This window comes from Artemia franciscana, chromosome 10 (assembly GCF_032884065.1).
Source record: "Artemia franciscana chromosome 10, ASM3288406v1, whole genome shotgun sequence".
Classification (NCBI taxonomy): Eukaryota; Metazoa; Arthropoda; class Branchiopoda; order Anostraca; family Artemiidae; genus Artemia; species Artemia franciscana.
In genome coordinates, this window is record NC_088872.1 from 12730901 (window position 1) to 12748385 (window position 17485).

A 17485-nucleotide genomic window follows, 5' to 3' on the forward strand; every position below is an offset into this window, starting at 1 on the left:
TAATAACTAGACCAAACGTAAAATACGCATAAAATTTAAATAAAGAAATAAAAACACTATATTAAATAATAAATCCTCTAAGACCAAAAAGTCATTAGTCTTCTCTAAGTCAAAGTTTGTCCTATCTAAGTTTCGAACCCAATTTACCACGGCTACAGTCAAAATGATCTTCACACTGCGCTATCATGTCTTGTATAAAAGTGTATATTTTACAATTTTCGCTTTGCCCAGTCACCTGTTTATGTTGTTTTGTTTATACAAAGAAGGGTATACTAGAGGAGGGGGGATAATATTGATGTTGTATTTTTGCACTGTGATCGGAAGTGCGAATAGCCTACTGCCAGAATCTGGAAGTAATTGAGCATTCGGAAGTGGTCGAAAAATGGCTCTCAAATTTAACAAATGTATGGGTACTTGTGCATTATATTGACCACGCTCAAGAAGTGAAGTTTAATTAACCATAATAAGATATACCAAAATATAATGAAACTATGATACTTCAGTAATAAAATTATGGAAACTACAACAGAATTATGGAAAGTACGCTGCCCAGAACGCATTTTATTAAATACCTAACCTAGCCAACATTTTATATTAAATATTTAATTAAAATATACCTGCATAGTAGTTTGTCTCACTCAGATTAAGCAGATTATCTCCGATTGTACTCATAGAAACCGGCTTTATAGCAGATTAAGAGCAACAGTAAGGTCTCGATAATACCCAAGTACCAATTTATGTAACGAATAAAATCAAATTTAAAAAAACATAAGATGGTGAGTTGACGAAATTGAGTTAAAAAAAAAGAGTTAATGCAAATTAAAAGAGCTTACATCTGGAAAATTATCGTTGTTGTTTTTAAAAATTGCAAATGAAATCATTATGGTGACAAAACCTTGATTGGATTTGTGAATCTTGTGTCACCAAATTTGATTCTATTTTGAAATTTTACTAAGCATCAATTATAGTTTTCCATATGTGATTTTTTGGTTGTTTTATGATTGCCTTGTGCGCTGTTTTTTTCACTGCTTTAATTAAAAGGCTTATATGTTAATTATATATCTTAATTTTCTTGTAATTTAAAATGGAAATGTAGTATGGAAAAAAAGTAGGTTTTTGCGAATAAAAAAGTTGTTTTTGTTTAAGCAATAAATTTAAATAATTAGTCTAAGCTAGAATTTTTTTTTCCAGCTGAACCAGCACTTCTTAATTTATTTTGTTGAGCCAAACACACCAAACATTCTGGATATGCTAGTCCTTTTCCCTGTTATCTTTTTGATTATGTTGATTGGCAAGACTGTTGAATAGGTTACCCATTATGCTGGGGATAATGATGTACACCTTATAGAAACTGCTACGGTTCACTTTTCGCATGATTCAACTCAATTAGAATCCTCATTGAAACAACAAACAACACAATTGTAACATCCATGTAGGAATATATTCCAGGATTACAATGATCCAATTCGCCAGAATCTTATTCATAGAGCCATTTAGAAGAATAAAGAACAGGAACAACTTCCAGAAAGGCCAGGGTTTTCCTTGGCCTTGCGCTTAGGCTACAGGTTTGCCAAGATTGACCACTTTATGTCATCTGGGCTATCAGGAATTGAATTCTGCTCATGGAATTAAAAAAAAAAGATAAGAAGATAGCCCACTTGGACAGAAAAATTAGTTAAACCTTGTTAGTATAAGAAAAAACAGCCCAGTCGGTCAATTTGGGCTAGCAGAATGAAAAAAAAAACTGATAAAAATGAAGGCGATTCATGGCGCTAATGTTTAGACTATGGATAGTATTATAATTTTTGGACATATCCTACAGAGTGTGACAATCACGTAGAGGGTTGTGCCTCCCAAGAGGAAATGTAGTTGCTTTATTAGCTCACTTGAGATCAATGGAGACTCTTACAAAAACGTAGATACTTATATATATATATATATATATATATATATATATATATATATATATATATATATATATATATATATATATATATATATATATATATATATAGAAATGCTACTACTACTAACAGCAGACTGCAACACCAGGCCACCTGAGGCCGACACAGCTAAGTACGCTCCACCTCCATCCCAATCTATTCAAAGTCTTCCGCTTTACGCTCTTCCAAGAAGTTCCCTTAAGTTCTTCATTAAAACCTCCTCCCAATTCGTTTGGGGGCCACCAGATTTTCATTTGACCCTAGATGGTTGACTATTAAGTACGATATTTGCCAATTTGCCATCCTTAATCTGTAGAGCTTGTCTTAGGCATCTCCAATCTTTGGCATTATAACCCTAGAAAGCGGAACAGAACTGCATTTTTTCGTGCAGCTTACCGTTTGAAATACAGTCAGTCAGTCACCCAAACAATCTGTAGACATTTTCTCTGGAAAACGAATAACAAATCCTCCCCCGTCTTTCGGAGCGCCCACGTTACAGAACCATACTCTACAATTGTCATCACTGCAGCTTCCAATATTCCATTATCTGTTCGAAAACTTGTCTTCCTATACTTCCAACTTTTTTTTCAACTATGAAAAAACACCTTGGGCCTTGGCTATTTTACTTTTAAAGTCTTCACTGCATCACCACCTTTACTAATAATACTACCTAGGTAGGCAACCTATCCACTTGATCGATCTTCCCTTTACCCTCCATCACCTCTTCACCTTCACGTATTTACAGCCTAAGTGACTTAATCTTCTTCATATTAATTTTCAGACCTATTCTTGCACCCTGCACTCCCAAGACCTCCAAAAACCCATTTGATTACGATTTTATACACGCATAGATACCAGATATAAGATATGTTTCAAACAAAAAAATATTTCAACCAAAGGCAATTTTTAGAATGACAATTGATGGATAGATAAGTGTATTTCAAAAGTTCAAGGGCCATATACACACAAATATATAAATAAACAAGAAACAGAATACAACGCGAAAAATACCCAATCTAACGACAAAATAAATTAATCATACAAACTTTTCCTTCTTACTAAGGATTTATCTATATACACTCCCACTCGAAATATTGTGGTTGGGTTACTATTTTGCAGAATAACAGGAAGCATCAAATTAATCCCATGCAAATATTTTTCCCGTAAATTAAAGAGCACCGGGCATTTCCGGAGAAAATGATCCAAGTCTTCATCCTCATCTTTACAATGGGGACAAACATACCGCCATTCAGGACCAACTATCTTCTTTTTGTCAAACATTTTTTGCCTATTCTGGATTGGAAGACAATTTGCGCTAAACTGAATCCAACGACATAGAATCATAGCAGGTAAATTAAATTTAAAATAAACTTCCTCCCCAAAACTAGGTTTTGCCTGATCATAATGTTGCAGAGTTCTCCTGCAACATTATTTCCTGACTCTCTAAAATAAAACATACCTGGCTTTCTAAATCTGCTGTTATATCATTAGAACAAAGACCACTATTCCATAAGTAAGGCATTCCCACTTTTTCTAATAATGAATTAATTTGTGATGACCACGAGGTTTTTAAACCACTTTTCAACATCCGATCATGTACCACTCTTACTTGTCTATCTTCATTACTCTTAATTAACTTTAACCATAACCTAAGCATTAAAATAGACCTACGTAGTCTTAAAGAAAATAGGCCCATATCACCTTTCAGAATCTGTGAATGAGTTGTCTGATATAGACCAAACACTGTTTTATAATACTGGAGCTGAAGAGACTCCAGTTGGTGCACTGTTTCTCCACCCCATATCTCTGCTCCGTGTTCTATAACGGGTAAAATTTTTGTGTTAAACATTCTTTTATGCATTTTTAAGTTTTTAATTTCCATTATCGTCAGGCTGCTAAAAATTACAGACATGACCACTATACCTCTCTTAATTATTTCATTAACATGACTCTTTAGGCTTCCATTTTCCGATAAGATAAAGATCCGTAAAGAGACAGGTCATGAAACAAAACTCTGAACATTAAACTATAAAACATTTAAACGAATAATATCAGCCTCATGACAACTGTAATCGATCCGATGGTCTAGAACTATTATAATAAATAAATGAAAAAATTTGAGGTGATTTGATAATTTCAACATACAAATCTTTGTAACGAACTGTTTAGAAGAAGTGAGTAATGCTAACAGTAACCAAAACTCTAAGAAAAAAAAGTTGCTAAATTCCCAGCAAGTACACCATACAATGTTGTATACCTCTTCGATTTTAGTAGATTGCAAGTCAAACTATCGTTACTGGAGGTCAAAACCCCATTTCTAGATGGCGATAAAGGGTACCTCTTCCACAAATCACTCAATGATAATATCGTTTATGTTTCAGCAAAACATCCTTAATGTTTCAGCAAAATACCCCTTAATTCTACTAAAAATGAAAGACTTCACGAATGTTTGTGTGTTTTATGTCGGATGTAGGGGTATATTAAGATTCTATCATTCTTCTATCAGTGTTATTAATGATTCTGGTCCCCTCTTTTGCAGTTGTATTGAGACGAACTCTTGCAGATGAGGAAATGGGGACTGTGTATTTGAAAGGTGTAGCAGCAAATAAATTCCTGTGCCTAAGCAAGTGTGGGATGCTTTATGGAACGGTAAATAATTGTCTCGCTTAATTTTTGTTAGTTGTTGTCAGGGTCCTATCTAGATTTTTTTTACGGGAGGGGGAATTACAAAAATAGAACTTACAAAACGCTTGAAAATTATGTTTAAATTCATTTTTGTTATGTTTTTACGAGTGGGACAAAAGTTTTTTTGGGGGGGGGGGGTCAAACCCCTTAGCACCACTGGATACGGCCTTGGCTGTTATACAGTTTTTACTTCGAGGAAAATGAGCGGAGGAGATATTGTGTTAAACTTATTGCTATTATATGGTGACTCGAAGGACAGATTGGAAAACAAACGGGATCGTGATATTAAGTACATGTTAAGCACATAAGAAATTATGTTAAGTGTTTTGTTATGTGTACTTTTGAAACCACCGTTTATTGAACCGAATTGAATTCATTTGGCGGTACAGTGGACTGACCTTTGCTCAAAGATACGTGGCCCAGAGTTTGATCCCAGCTGCCTGATGTCCATTCCTAGGACCTTTGAAGTCGAGAAGTGTCATTAATCAATCAACTGAACTAAAAGATGTTTATTATATATCAGAATAAGGAAAATTAAGTAGTAGAACGTCAAAAGCTAAGTTTTTGAGGGTATACTGCTAAACCATGACGACAAAAGACAAAAATAGCAATAAATTGAACTGAGAAAAGAAAGTGAAAGATTTTTACTTTTTATTTTAAGCTTTTTAATCTTGTATATATTTTTTTATTTTATCTTTTATTTTAAGGGCTAAGAATTAGGGGGTGAAACCGGGAGGAAAGTTATTTCCTCCATTAAAAAAAACGAATCAAGTAGAAAGTATCACATTTCATAAATCAGGACAATATATAAAAAATCTTTGTTTTCTTTTTGAAATCATGTTAATAAAATAAAATATGAAAAGAAGGCTAAATAATGTTAAACGAATCCGGTTCAATTAATTTCAAAGGCCTGCATGCACGGCTCAGATTTAAATTGATAAAAAAAAAGTTCCTAATCCTTTATGCTTGGAATAAGCTTATTCGAAAGCTGTGACGCTCTATAAATTGTTTAAGTTGTGTAATAATGTCATGATTTAACTCTTCGCACCATAACCCAGAGTTTTCTGATCTTTGTTTTTATCTAAGTCTAAGGTCGTTGTCGTATTTCGTTTTTTCACAAAATATAGTACGTAGGGACAAAGGGACACCGTGAATTTGACATCCTCTTTCCTATACCATTTGATAGTTTTACATAAGGTAGGACATGCGTACTTGCCTGGTAGGAATGGCTACAGTAAATATTAGCTGCAAAATTTGAAGGTTGAAACAGCACCTGAAGGTTGAAGAAAATTGTTTTCAAAAGTAGTACCTGTATAAGTGTACCTGAGTCATAAGGCTTCAATGAATTATTTATTTTTTATTATTATCTTTTTTCAGAGGCATTTCATATGGAAGGGGTCGTATAAACTTTGGAGGGGGATTATTCGATTGGAAATCAGAACTTCGAATTCCCTTTTTAAGATTCAAAAGTAATTGGAGGGCAAGTAACCCCCCCCCACGTGTTTTCCAAATACATCCGATCAAAATTTTGTGATTCCGGTTTTGTTTCAAACAGTCCAAATGTTAAATAATTATGCCTCCAGGGTTGACACCCCCCCCCCACAACTCAGAGGCCAGGGTTGTAAGTTATGCAAGTTGCCCACTGTTAACAAATAAGGTTTTTGTAGAAGGGGTGGTTTTGTAAACATCGGAGGGGCTCCTTCCATTGGTCGCCTAAACTTTGGAGGAGGCTCGTTCGATTACAAATTAAAATTTTTAGTTCCCGTTTTAATAGTCAAAAGTAATCGGAGGACAGTCAGCCACCCACCCCCACCCATTTCTCCCCAAATGCATCTTATCAAAATTTTGAGATAACCATTTTGTTCAAAATTGTGCAAAAAATCCAATAAATATAACTCTGAGGCAAGGGATACAAGTTATGCAAGTTGCCCCTTGTTAACAAATAAGGTTTTTATAGAACGGGTGGTTGTGTAGTTCCCTTTTTAAGTTTTAGTGTTAGTTCCCAAAAGTTTTAGTTCCCTTTTTAAGAGTCAAAAGTTGTGAGAGGGCACCCCTCTCCCCACGCCCATTTCTCCCCAAATGTGTCAGATCAAATTTTGAAATAGCCATTTTGTCAAAAGTTTAAATAACTTTTCCTTCGTTGTTGACACCCTACTTAGCCTCCAAAGCAAGGGCTGTAATCCAGGGACAGATCTAGAGCAAAATCTTGGAGGCCAATGTGATAAGGGCACCAATGCCCAAAATTTTGGGAGGGCCAATGTGACTAAGGTGCCGATAATTGACCAAATTGATAAATTTATTCTAAGAAAAAGGGTGAAAAAGAAAAAGAAAAAATAACAGGGAAAGAGGGTGGCAGAAAAAACCTTAGGTTGGGGGGGGCGCCCCCCTCCAGCCCCCTGGTTCCGCCAGTTCTATAGGCTAAGCAAGTTTCCCATTGTTAACATATAAGATTTTTATTGGAAAAGATGGCCTATTTGGGTTTGATCGTGGGTCTCCAAAAAGGCTCCAAGGAAATGTTAAGAGGGATGCCGAACATAATCGGAACCCTCCTTACCCTTTTTAAGTGCCCTTTGCTCAACACTGATCGTAATTTTGAAACTGTCATTTTGTTCAAACTATTCAAAAGATCTAATAGCCATAGTTCCAGGGATGACATGCCCCCATAGCCCTGGAGCACGGTATGTCAATTATGCATTTGACCATTGTTTACGTATTGGATTATTATTAGGAAAAGGAAATATATTTCATTTTAAGTTTATCCAAAAAGGCTAAGGGTATTACGGCGAAACTTTCGAGAATGTTGAGGGGTGTGTTATACTGAACTGAAAGGGACTATTTGCATCCAGTTTATAAAAAAGGACGATCTGCAATCAGGGGCGAATCTCCAGAATTTTTATTGGGGGAGGGACAAGAGGGGTTCATATCCAAATAGTTAAAGGACACGGACTGTAAAATATTTTTCCAAATTATTAGTAGGGGCAACTGCCCCCCGCCCCAAACGACGCCCCTGTTTGCAATATCTTAAGAACGTCTGAAGGATGATAACTTGCCGAAGATTCTCCTTTTCGGCCAACCGTCTAGGGCTAAACAGAAAGCAGGTCGTCCGCGGTTGTGGTGGGATGATGTCACAAAGAAAGATTTGAGGGAAATGGGAACTTCGTGGGAGGGTGTAAAAAGGGAGGTTTTGATAGATTAGGATGGAGGAGAAGCGTGCGTAGTTGTGTCGGCTCTTAAGTGGCTTGGTGTTGTGATGAGATGTTAGTAGTAATAGTAGTATACCTCTGGAGATCGTATAACCCCACACAGTGTTGTAAGATACATAAGTTGCACATTATTTATATACAAGGCTGGTTATTGGGAAAGTGGGCATGTTTGACTATTAGTCTCCAAAAATGCTAAGTGGATTAACGTAAAACTTTTAAAAATGTTGAGGAGAATGTCAAACAAAATCAGACACACGATGTGCGGGAGTGTTGTCAAATGGACACAATAGAAATACCTACGGAATGACTAAGGGTATTCAGTTTAAACTTTAAAAACATGTTAAGAGGGATGTTGAAAACGGAATGGAGGGCAACCGCTCCCCCTTTACAATTTTAGATGCCCCTCTTAACACTGATAAAGATCTCAAAAAAAGAAATTTTATCCGAAACAATCGCAGCATCTAATAGCTATGCCTCTTGGAATGCCATGCCCCATAGCCCATGGGGCAAGGAATATAAATTATGCAATTTTTCCATTTTTTACATGCAGGATTTGTCATTGGGAAAGGGTGAAATGTTTGATCCTGTGTGTGTCAGAAAAGGCTAAGGGTATTGAGGCAAAATTTCGGGAAATGTTGAGGGGCATGTTGAGCTAAATCAAAAGAAACTATCTGCATCTAAGCTATCCAAAAGGTATACCTACAATATGGTAGGAGCGGGTAAGGGTATTAACTATAAACTTTCAGGGCCACTGCTACTGCTACTATTGCGGCTGCAAATGAGACTAGTTGCGACTGCAACAGTGAGTACTTCTATCTGCAACAACTTGCAACTGTGAGTGCTTGCAACTGCTACTACGGCTATTTTTGACTGCTTTCAGGAAATGTTCACGGGGATGTTGGACTTTGAAGCTTTAACGTTAGAAAACATCGCTTTGATGTTTTAGAACTTGGATGTAACTTTGATCATGATACAAAACATTGATCTTGAAATGGGGGATGTTGAAAAACTTGAAACTTTGGTAATTAAAGCTGAACAAAAATTAATTTAAAAAACATTCAAAAATAAGTTTTTGAAAAGAAAGTTAATATCATATTAAACTGCAGGCCAGCAGAGAATAATTTTTTTATTCAAATTCAAAACGACCTAAAAATACTATTAAAGAATAAATGAAACCCAAAACGAACAGAAATTAAATGAACAATCATGGCAACAAATAACAAATACGAACCTGAATGTCTTAATGAACATAAAATTTTAAAATGAGAAAAATTAAATTGAATATTCAAGTCAGACTTATAAAGAACAAAAATTAGTTCTAACAGGGATTTCGCTCCTGCCCCTTTCCCCCTCCTCTAACCTTAAATGTGAAAGCCTATTGCGTCATTTCCGCTTTACTGAAAACAAGTTACATTACTAATATTTTCTTTTATATTTATAGCTTTGAAAAATAAAAACTACTGTAAAATAAAATTTTGAATTGTTCAGCTATAATCAATTAATTTCGTTATTTATCAGATATTAAGTTGAATTTCACTAGTTTTTCCAAGGATTGTTCAAGACACTATTGCTTTAATAGTTTATGATGTAACTTTCATCTTTCCCGGGTTTTTATTATTATTAATTCTTAACTACCAATTGAGTCTTAGGCAAATGGATGTTGGTGTTGATTTGCAAAAATCAAAGGGGGCGGGGTCAAACATTTTTTCAATAACCAGGGTGCCAATGTTTTTTTTTTCCATTTTGTAAATCAAAACACCAAGAAAGACAATTCTCAATGAAAATACCCCTCCCCGGCTAAATGTATTTTCCAATATTTAAGGGAGATCAGAAAAATATAGGAAAAGAAGCTTCTTGCCCCTCCCCCAAAAAATTGACACCACTACACTTAGAAACGTCAATATACTCAAAATTTTTACTCTGGAACTAAGAAAACCAGCTATACAGACTCTGTAATACTAAGAGAAATAAATACAATATACAAATGTATATTCTTTATAACAATAAAAAATGCAGGTCCATATATATATATATATATATATATATATATATATATATATATATATATATATATATATATATATATATATATATATATATATATATATATGTATATATATATATACATATATATATATATATAATAAAAGTAAATAAAATATCATAAATTTACATATAACACATGTTCTCATGAGACTGTCAAAAACTCCGAGAAAACCCCGTTAACTTCATACGAACAAAAAAAACTTAAAATCTAGTCTAATAATTAAACTCAGTTCAAAATAAATATAAAATTTAACATAAAAATCTTGTATGGTTAATAGACATCATAACCAATAGTCAGAAAATGTGTATGCGTGTGGCAAAACGCGACAAACCGCATACCAATCATACAGAAACTGGTGTTGATGGCTATCATGGGGCGGCGGTGAAACAATGTTAATTGCGCTCCCGTGGGGAAGCAGATGACTTTTTTAAAGTTGAGAAATGGGAACTCTGCCGAAAAACCAGAGACAGCATGTCTCCCTTAATAAGATAGGCTTACCAATTAACCTTGAAATTGACTATGATATCAATTTGAAATAAATTGAAGAAAATGTCATGTCAAAGTTAGTTTTCAGGCATTATTTCAGATTCGACAGTACAGCGACAGAAGCAAGCAAAACAAGAGCAAGGGGATTTTATGCGCTTGAACCTCCCTCTTCCATAGCCTAAAGGTTCTTACGATTTATTCTATTGTTTTATTCAATAATGTTCATAATGATACTGAAAAGCTACTAAGCAGCATACGAAAATGTTACAGTAACACAAAACAAGTGATAAACAAATAACACCGAAGAATTTAACATGAAAAAAAATACAAAAAATTAGGGGACATTATGAAATGGGGTCATTTTATTAATTAGAATAATAAAATTAAAAAAGAAGGTTATACACTTTGGGAACCATGAAGCTAAGACTGAAAGGAGATCATCACCAGACAACCCTGCTCAAATAAGCTCCTCCATATTCATATAGTTGTAAACAGCTGAAAAAAAAATTAAAAATGTGTCATGTCTTAACTCTTACGCTAGAAGGTCCCCTGTGACATTTTGCAAAAAAATGATTTTTTATATTTGATTATTTAAATTTCTTATATAAAAGAACATTTTAAATTTCTTCGTTTGTCTTGCAAAACTAATAATTGACAAAAAAAAACTTAGTAAATGTGTTCTTCAAGGCAGGATTAATAGGGCAATGTAGATCAGAAAAAGTCGAAGATTTGAGAGCATTATGCCATTTCTGTATGTGCTGGTTTTCCAAGTCCAATTTGAGGAGACTGAGGAAATGTTTTTTGTTATGAACCTTCATTCCAGATATAGATTAAATAAAAAAATTAAGTTTTTTTAACTGCAAGTAAGGAGCGACATTAAAACTTAAAACAAACAGAAATTACTCCGTATATGAAAGGGGTTGTTCCCTCCGCAACGCACCGCTCTTTCCGTTAAAGTTTGACTCTCTCTCACAACTCTACTTCTTAAAACAATAAAAAAAGTACTTTAGCGTAAAGAGCGAGGCGTTGAGGAGGAGACAACCTCCTCAACGCCTCCTTTATACAAAAGAGGTGATTGGGACGGCCTGAGAAATACTTTTTATTGTCAGCAGTGGAGATCATTTCTCCTTGAAGGCCCAGAGAAAGATGCAGAGAAGTACCAGCAGGCCATAGTTGAATCTGTTGAAGAATATGTCCCTTCAAAGTGGATCCAGGTGTCCAGTAAGCACAAACCTTGGTTCAATACCTGGTGTAAGAAGGCTATCAGAGCAAAGCAGAAGGTACACAAGCGATGGCTACTTTCAAAGAGCGAAGAGAATAGGATTACATTCATCAACACCCGCAAGGATACAGTTCATGCGATTCGGCAGTCCCGGGTTCGGTATAAGAAGAAATTTGTCACCAAGGTTCAGCATGCTTCGGCAAAAAAGTTGGTGGAGAATTGTCAAGGAAGCTTTACCATTATCTAAGAAACTTCAATTCCTTCTCTACAGATCAACGGGATGCAAATTCTCCAATTTTGATGAAGGTGGTAGAGAGGTGCCAAGTTTCTAGGACCGAACCTGCAGTGTCCTGGATTGTGTGAATTTTTTTGCTTCTAAGATCCTTCGCATTTTGCGGCATATTGATGTGACCAAAGCCACAGGTCCTGACAACATACCAAATGTTGTCCTCAAATCCTGCAGCACCGAACTAGCTGGACCATTGTCAATGCTTTTCGGGATATGCTTTCTCCGAAACCTTCCCACAAAAATGGAAATCCGCCCAGGTTACACTTTCCCTAAAGCCAGATGGTGATCCAACGAGCGTGAGCTCCTATAGGCCTATTAGCCTCCTCTCCTGCGTTGGCAAAGTCTATGAGAACGTCTCCAATAAAACATTTCAACAGTTCCTGGAATAAAATGACCTTCTAGGCAATCGCCAGTAAGGATTCCGGAGGAAACGGCCTAGCAGAGGAGAAGGAGAAACTTAAAATTTATCTATGATCTATAATGTATTTATCTATAATGAATAATATTTATCTATAATATTATCATATATTATACTATATTATATTACTACTTCTACTACTACTAATAACTCACTGCAGCACCAAGCCGCCTGAGGCCAACACAGCTACGCACGCTCCTCCTCCAACCTAATCTATTTAAAGCCTCCCTCTTTACACCCTCCCAGGAAGTTCCCATTTCCTTTAAATCCTTATTTATGACATCCTCCCAACCCAGACAAGGACGACCTGCTTTCCGTGTAGCCCCAGACGGTTGACCAAAAAGGACAATCTCCGGTAATCTGTCATCCTTCATCCGTAGAACGTGGCCTAGCCATCTCAACCTTTCTTTCATTATAGCCCCAGAAAGCGGGATTGAACCACACTTTTCGTACAACCTACTGTTTGAAATACGGTCAGTCAGCCGGGTACCCAGAACAATCCGTAGTTATATATATATATTATATATATATATATATATATATATATATATATATATATATATATATATATATATTATATTATATATAGTATAATAATACTATAATATTATCTATATATTATATCGGTAACAACCAATATAATATATAGATAATATTGATTTCTTATCAATATTTATATGATAAAAAATAGATATAGATCAATAAAAATAGATTTTTTACTCAATAAAAAGACTCGATTGATTTTATCTATATATATATATATATACATATATTGGTAACAACCGAGTGATCATCTACTTATCCAGACTAATCAAAGGTGCAAATTGCATATCCAAGTAGACCCCACTCACGTTTCAGATCGTTTAAAAACACCGCCATTTGCTAGAAGTTATCAGAAATCCAAGAAAAGTCACTTTTCAGACTGAACTACAATGCTATTCTTAATCAAAACACAGAAGACGAAGAAACATCGGTTGAAGAAAAACCATAATGGCAAAACAGCAGTTGAAAAAAAAGAAAACGGAACAGAAACAAATAATTTCTGAAACCGATCAGAGTCTAAGAGTGCTTTACGTAAGATGAAATTGTGTAATGCCATTTAAACTTGACATTTTTATTCAGTTACCTTTTTACCGTTACTCAGATTTTGGTTTTGTGTTTTGTTTTAAGGTTTGGTTTTTTATATTTTTATCAGTTTTATTCTACACTGAGGACGGTCAAGCGGAGGTCTTGACCAAAATATTTGCATAATTTTTCAATTCTTTCACTGGCTGTTTATTTTCCTCGTTTTCTTCCTTTCTTTGCGATTTTATATTTTAGAACAGAAACAGAGATGGTGCTGAAAAAAGTCTACTTGTTTTCTTTTTTTTTTTTTACTTTCCCCCAAAAATAGAACATAGAACTGTAAAAACAAATAGAAACATGGCCAACCTCTATTTTAAAAGTGAGAAAGCTGGCTTAATCTTTGTCATTTAAAAACCTGTGCCATTAATCAGTGATTTTTTACCCTAAGTTAAAGCAAGTAGAAAAAAAGACCTGGTGGAATTACCTTTAACCTCGCTGTTTGCTTTGTTGTCTAGCTCCGCCTCTTACAAGTATGCCTGTAAATATTGCATGCTTAAACGCTTATGCCTATATCAGCCTAATTTTTCCCTATATCTACAAATAGACGCATATTTATTTAGGAATTATATTTTTTATTTGGACTGATTTCGTTGTTTTTTTAAGGAATCTTTAGCTTTTATGTATATTATACGTTCAAACAATAGTTTAACCAAGTAAGCTTATTACTATGGAAACCACTTAAAAATGGGCTGTTGAGGAATGGCCCTGTCCTTGTGTTAAAAAAAATGCCCTATTGATTTTTTTAAACAAAAATAACGCAATTTAAGGGCCTTTCCGTAAGCTGTTGCTAGAAATTCTGCCACAAATATGTCATTTTAATCCAGAAAATTATTGCTAATTGTAGTTGGCGAACATTGCAAAAAAAAAAAAAACAAGAAATAATGTTATTGAAATCTGCCGGTGGACATAGATATAAAAGGTGAAAATTTCCGTATTCTTAGAAACTATTTTGGATTGCTGATATTTTTTTAGGACTTGCCTATCACTGTGCCCCAAGCGAAAGAACCCATCTAACCAAGGCCGCATCCAGCGAGGGGTCAAAATTTCCCAATCTGAAAAATATTCCCCCGAAATGTGTGTCCGACTCGTACAAGTGAAACAAAAATATATATAAACAAATTTTGATACATTTTTAAAAGTTTTTGTGTAACATCCCTCTGGAGAAAATACCCTTCCCCCTCCTGAACAAAAATTTTGGATACGGCCCTGCATCTAACATTTTATGATATTAAAGATAGGCGAAAATGAGTTCTTGGAACTTGTGCAGGAATAGTTTTGTTCGTTGATTTAAACAAGCAAGAAGACGATTTAAACAAATATTACAGGGTATAGCCAAGTATTGTGGTTTTGTTTTGTGTTTTAGCACATGAGGTTATGTCGGGTCCTCTTTGTGCTAGAGATACTGAAACTATTTTGTCCCAGTCATGGCTAGTCCCATCAGCCTCTGAAGCAAAGAGCCTCTGCAATCAGGAGCGTCAGTTCTTGAAAGTATGGGGGTAGGGATGAGAATATTTTTTAAATCAAAAATTTATTTTCAAAATCTGGGGGGGGGCAGCTGTTTTTTTCAATGAAAATACCAAAAAAGATATTTTCTAGGTATTTATATACCTAAACATCTAGACATCTAAAAGCACCTGGATGTGAGAACAATTGTTGCTCCTTTTTTTCCTGGAAATTCTTATATTTCTCATGTAATTTGCCTTTTTTTTCCTTTTTTTGCGGCTGAACTAATAAAAAGATTTTCAGAAAAACGAAAATGCAGATACGAGGTTTTTGCTGCCCCTCTACGGTTGTATCTTGCAACAATAGCTAATCCTAATAATGGCAACAAATGAAATGGTAGAGACATATCTCCTAGACCCCCACCCCCTCTCAGTTTTCGCGAAATACTACCTCATAGCGCAGTGATTAACTCTCTCAATAAGTCAGCGATAAAAATTAATGTGCTTCAGCATAATACCGAATCATTTGTTTACAAGTTTCTGTCTAAGCAGAAAAAAATCTTATTATCTCAAGGCAATCATATTGATGCGGCTCATATTAGACTTGTTGGTATCATACCCGGGATGCTTTTCGTAATATAAATGTCTTCATTCTGGGTTGAACGCGTCGGCCATTGCTTCTCTTCATCTCCATTTTAGTCAGGTGTAATAAATATCTTGCTAACAACCATAGGCTTTATTGTGTGTGGTTGATAAGCTGTCTTGCTCCCGCTGATGTTACCGAAGAATTTGACTCGATCATGACAAAGCCTTTTAAGACGTAAATGACGGCCACCACTAACTACCTTCTTGATTGCTATGTTAAAGAGCCAGTAATAAGATTTTTGGGTTCATGGATATTTGTTAAGACCTGGTTAGACACAAGCTTAAAATTTGGGATGATTAGCTACTTACCTGGTAGCTACGACGTTAATAATCTTAAAATGTTACAACGTTAATCATTTCTAAAAAAAAATATTGAATGGTTCTTATTTCGATCATTTACGAGCAAGGATTTGGGAAAATAGTTCGTGAAATATCGGATTTAGGAAATGGTTTGTGGATATAATTCGTGAATTCATGGATATGTGTTATGACCAAGTTAGACACAAGCTTAAAGTTTGGGAAGAGTAACGACTTACCTGGTTAGCTACGACGCTAATCATCTTAAGATAAGTTGCGACATTAATTTTGTCACCAATAAAACGGTGAAGCGCTCTTATTTCGATCATTTACAAGCAAGGATTTAGGAAAATAGCTCGTTAAATAATCGGATTTAGGAAATAATTCGTGAATATAGTATGTGAATTCTTGGAAATAATTACCGTCATAACTTTTCTTACGGTTATTAGCGCCGCAGTTACCAAGCAAGTAGATACTTTTCCCAAATTTTAAGCTTGTCTCTAGCTAGGTCTTAACACATATCCAAGAACTCAAGAACTATATTCAATATCTTTTTCCAAAATCCGGTTTTCACGAACTATCGTGTTAATAATATTAAGATAAATTACCACGTTAATTATGTCTCCAATAAAATAGTGAAGGCTTCTTATTTCGATCATTTACAAGCAAGGATTTAGGAAAATAGTTCGTGAAATATCAGATTTAGGAAATAGATTGTAAATACAGTTGGTGAATTCTTGAATATGTGTTAAGACCTAGCTATACACAAGCTTATTTACAAGCAAGGATTTAGGAAAATAATTTGTGAAATATTGGATTTTGGAAATAGTTCGTGAGTTCTTCGGTATGTGTTAAGACCTAGCTATACACAAGCTTAAAAATTTGGAAGAGTAGCTACTTACCTCGTAGCTACGACGTTAATAGCATTAAGATAAATTACGATGTTAATTATATCTCCAATAAAACAGTGAAAGGTTCTTATTTCGATCATCAAACAGTTAAGTGTTAAGTGTCAAACAGTCGATCATCAAACAAATATATAAGTTTCATCAAATTTAGTCTTCGTCATCAAAAGTTACGAGCCTGAGAAAATTTGCCTTATTTTGGAAAATAGGGGGGAAACACCGCCTAAAAGTCATTGTAATCTTTACGAAGATATCACCATCGAATTCAGCGTATCAGAGAACACTTGCAAAGATTTCAAGCTCCTATCTACAAAAACATGGAATTTCTTATTTTTTGCCAGAAGACAGATCACGGGTGTGTGTTTTTTTTCCCAGGGGTCATCGTATCGACCAAATGGTCCTAGAATGTCGCAAGAGGGATCATTCTAACGGAAATGAAAAGTTCTAGTACCCCTTGTGACCAAAAAATTGGAGGGCAGCTAGGCCCCCTCCCACGCTCATTTTTTCCCAAAGTCAATGAATCAAAATTTTGAGATAGCCATTTTGTTCAGAATAGTCGAAAACCATAATAACTATGTCTTTGGGGATGACTTACTCCCCCACAGTCCCCGGGGGATGGGCTGCAAGTTGCAAACTTTGACTGGTGTTTACATACAGTGATGGTTATTGAGAAGTGTACAAACGTTCTCAGGAGGATTTTTTGGTTTGGGGGGGGGGGGGAGGGGAGGGGGCTATGTGGGAAGATCTTTCCTTGGAGGAATATGTCATGGGGAAAGAG

The 17485-nt window shown here is 35.2% G+C and overlaps 1 protein-coding gene across 1 annotated transcript in view; it reads left to right on the forward strand.

Annotated features, from left to right (window-relative positions):
- LOC136031798 (uncharacterized) overlaps window positions 1–17485 on the forward strand; it is a 103827-nt gene that overhangs the window by 60960 nt on the left and 25382 nt on the right. The window contains exon 2 of the mRNA XM_065711595.1: window positions 4483–4592. Coding sequence (XP_065567667.1) covers window positions 4483–4592 — 110 coding nt within the window. The remainder of the gene's footprint in view (window positions 1–4482; window positions 4593–17485) is intronic.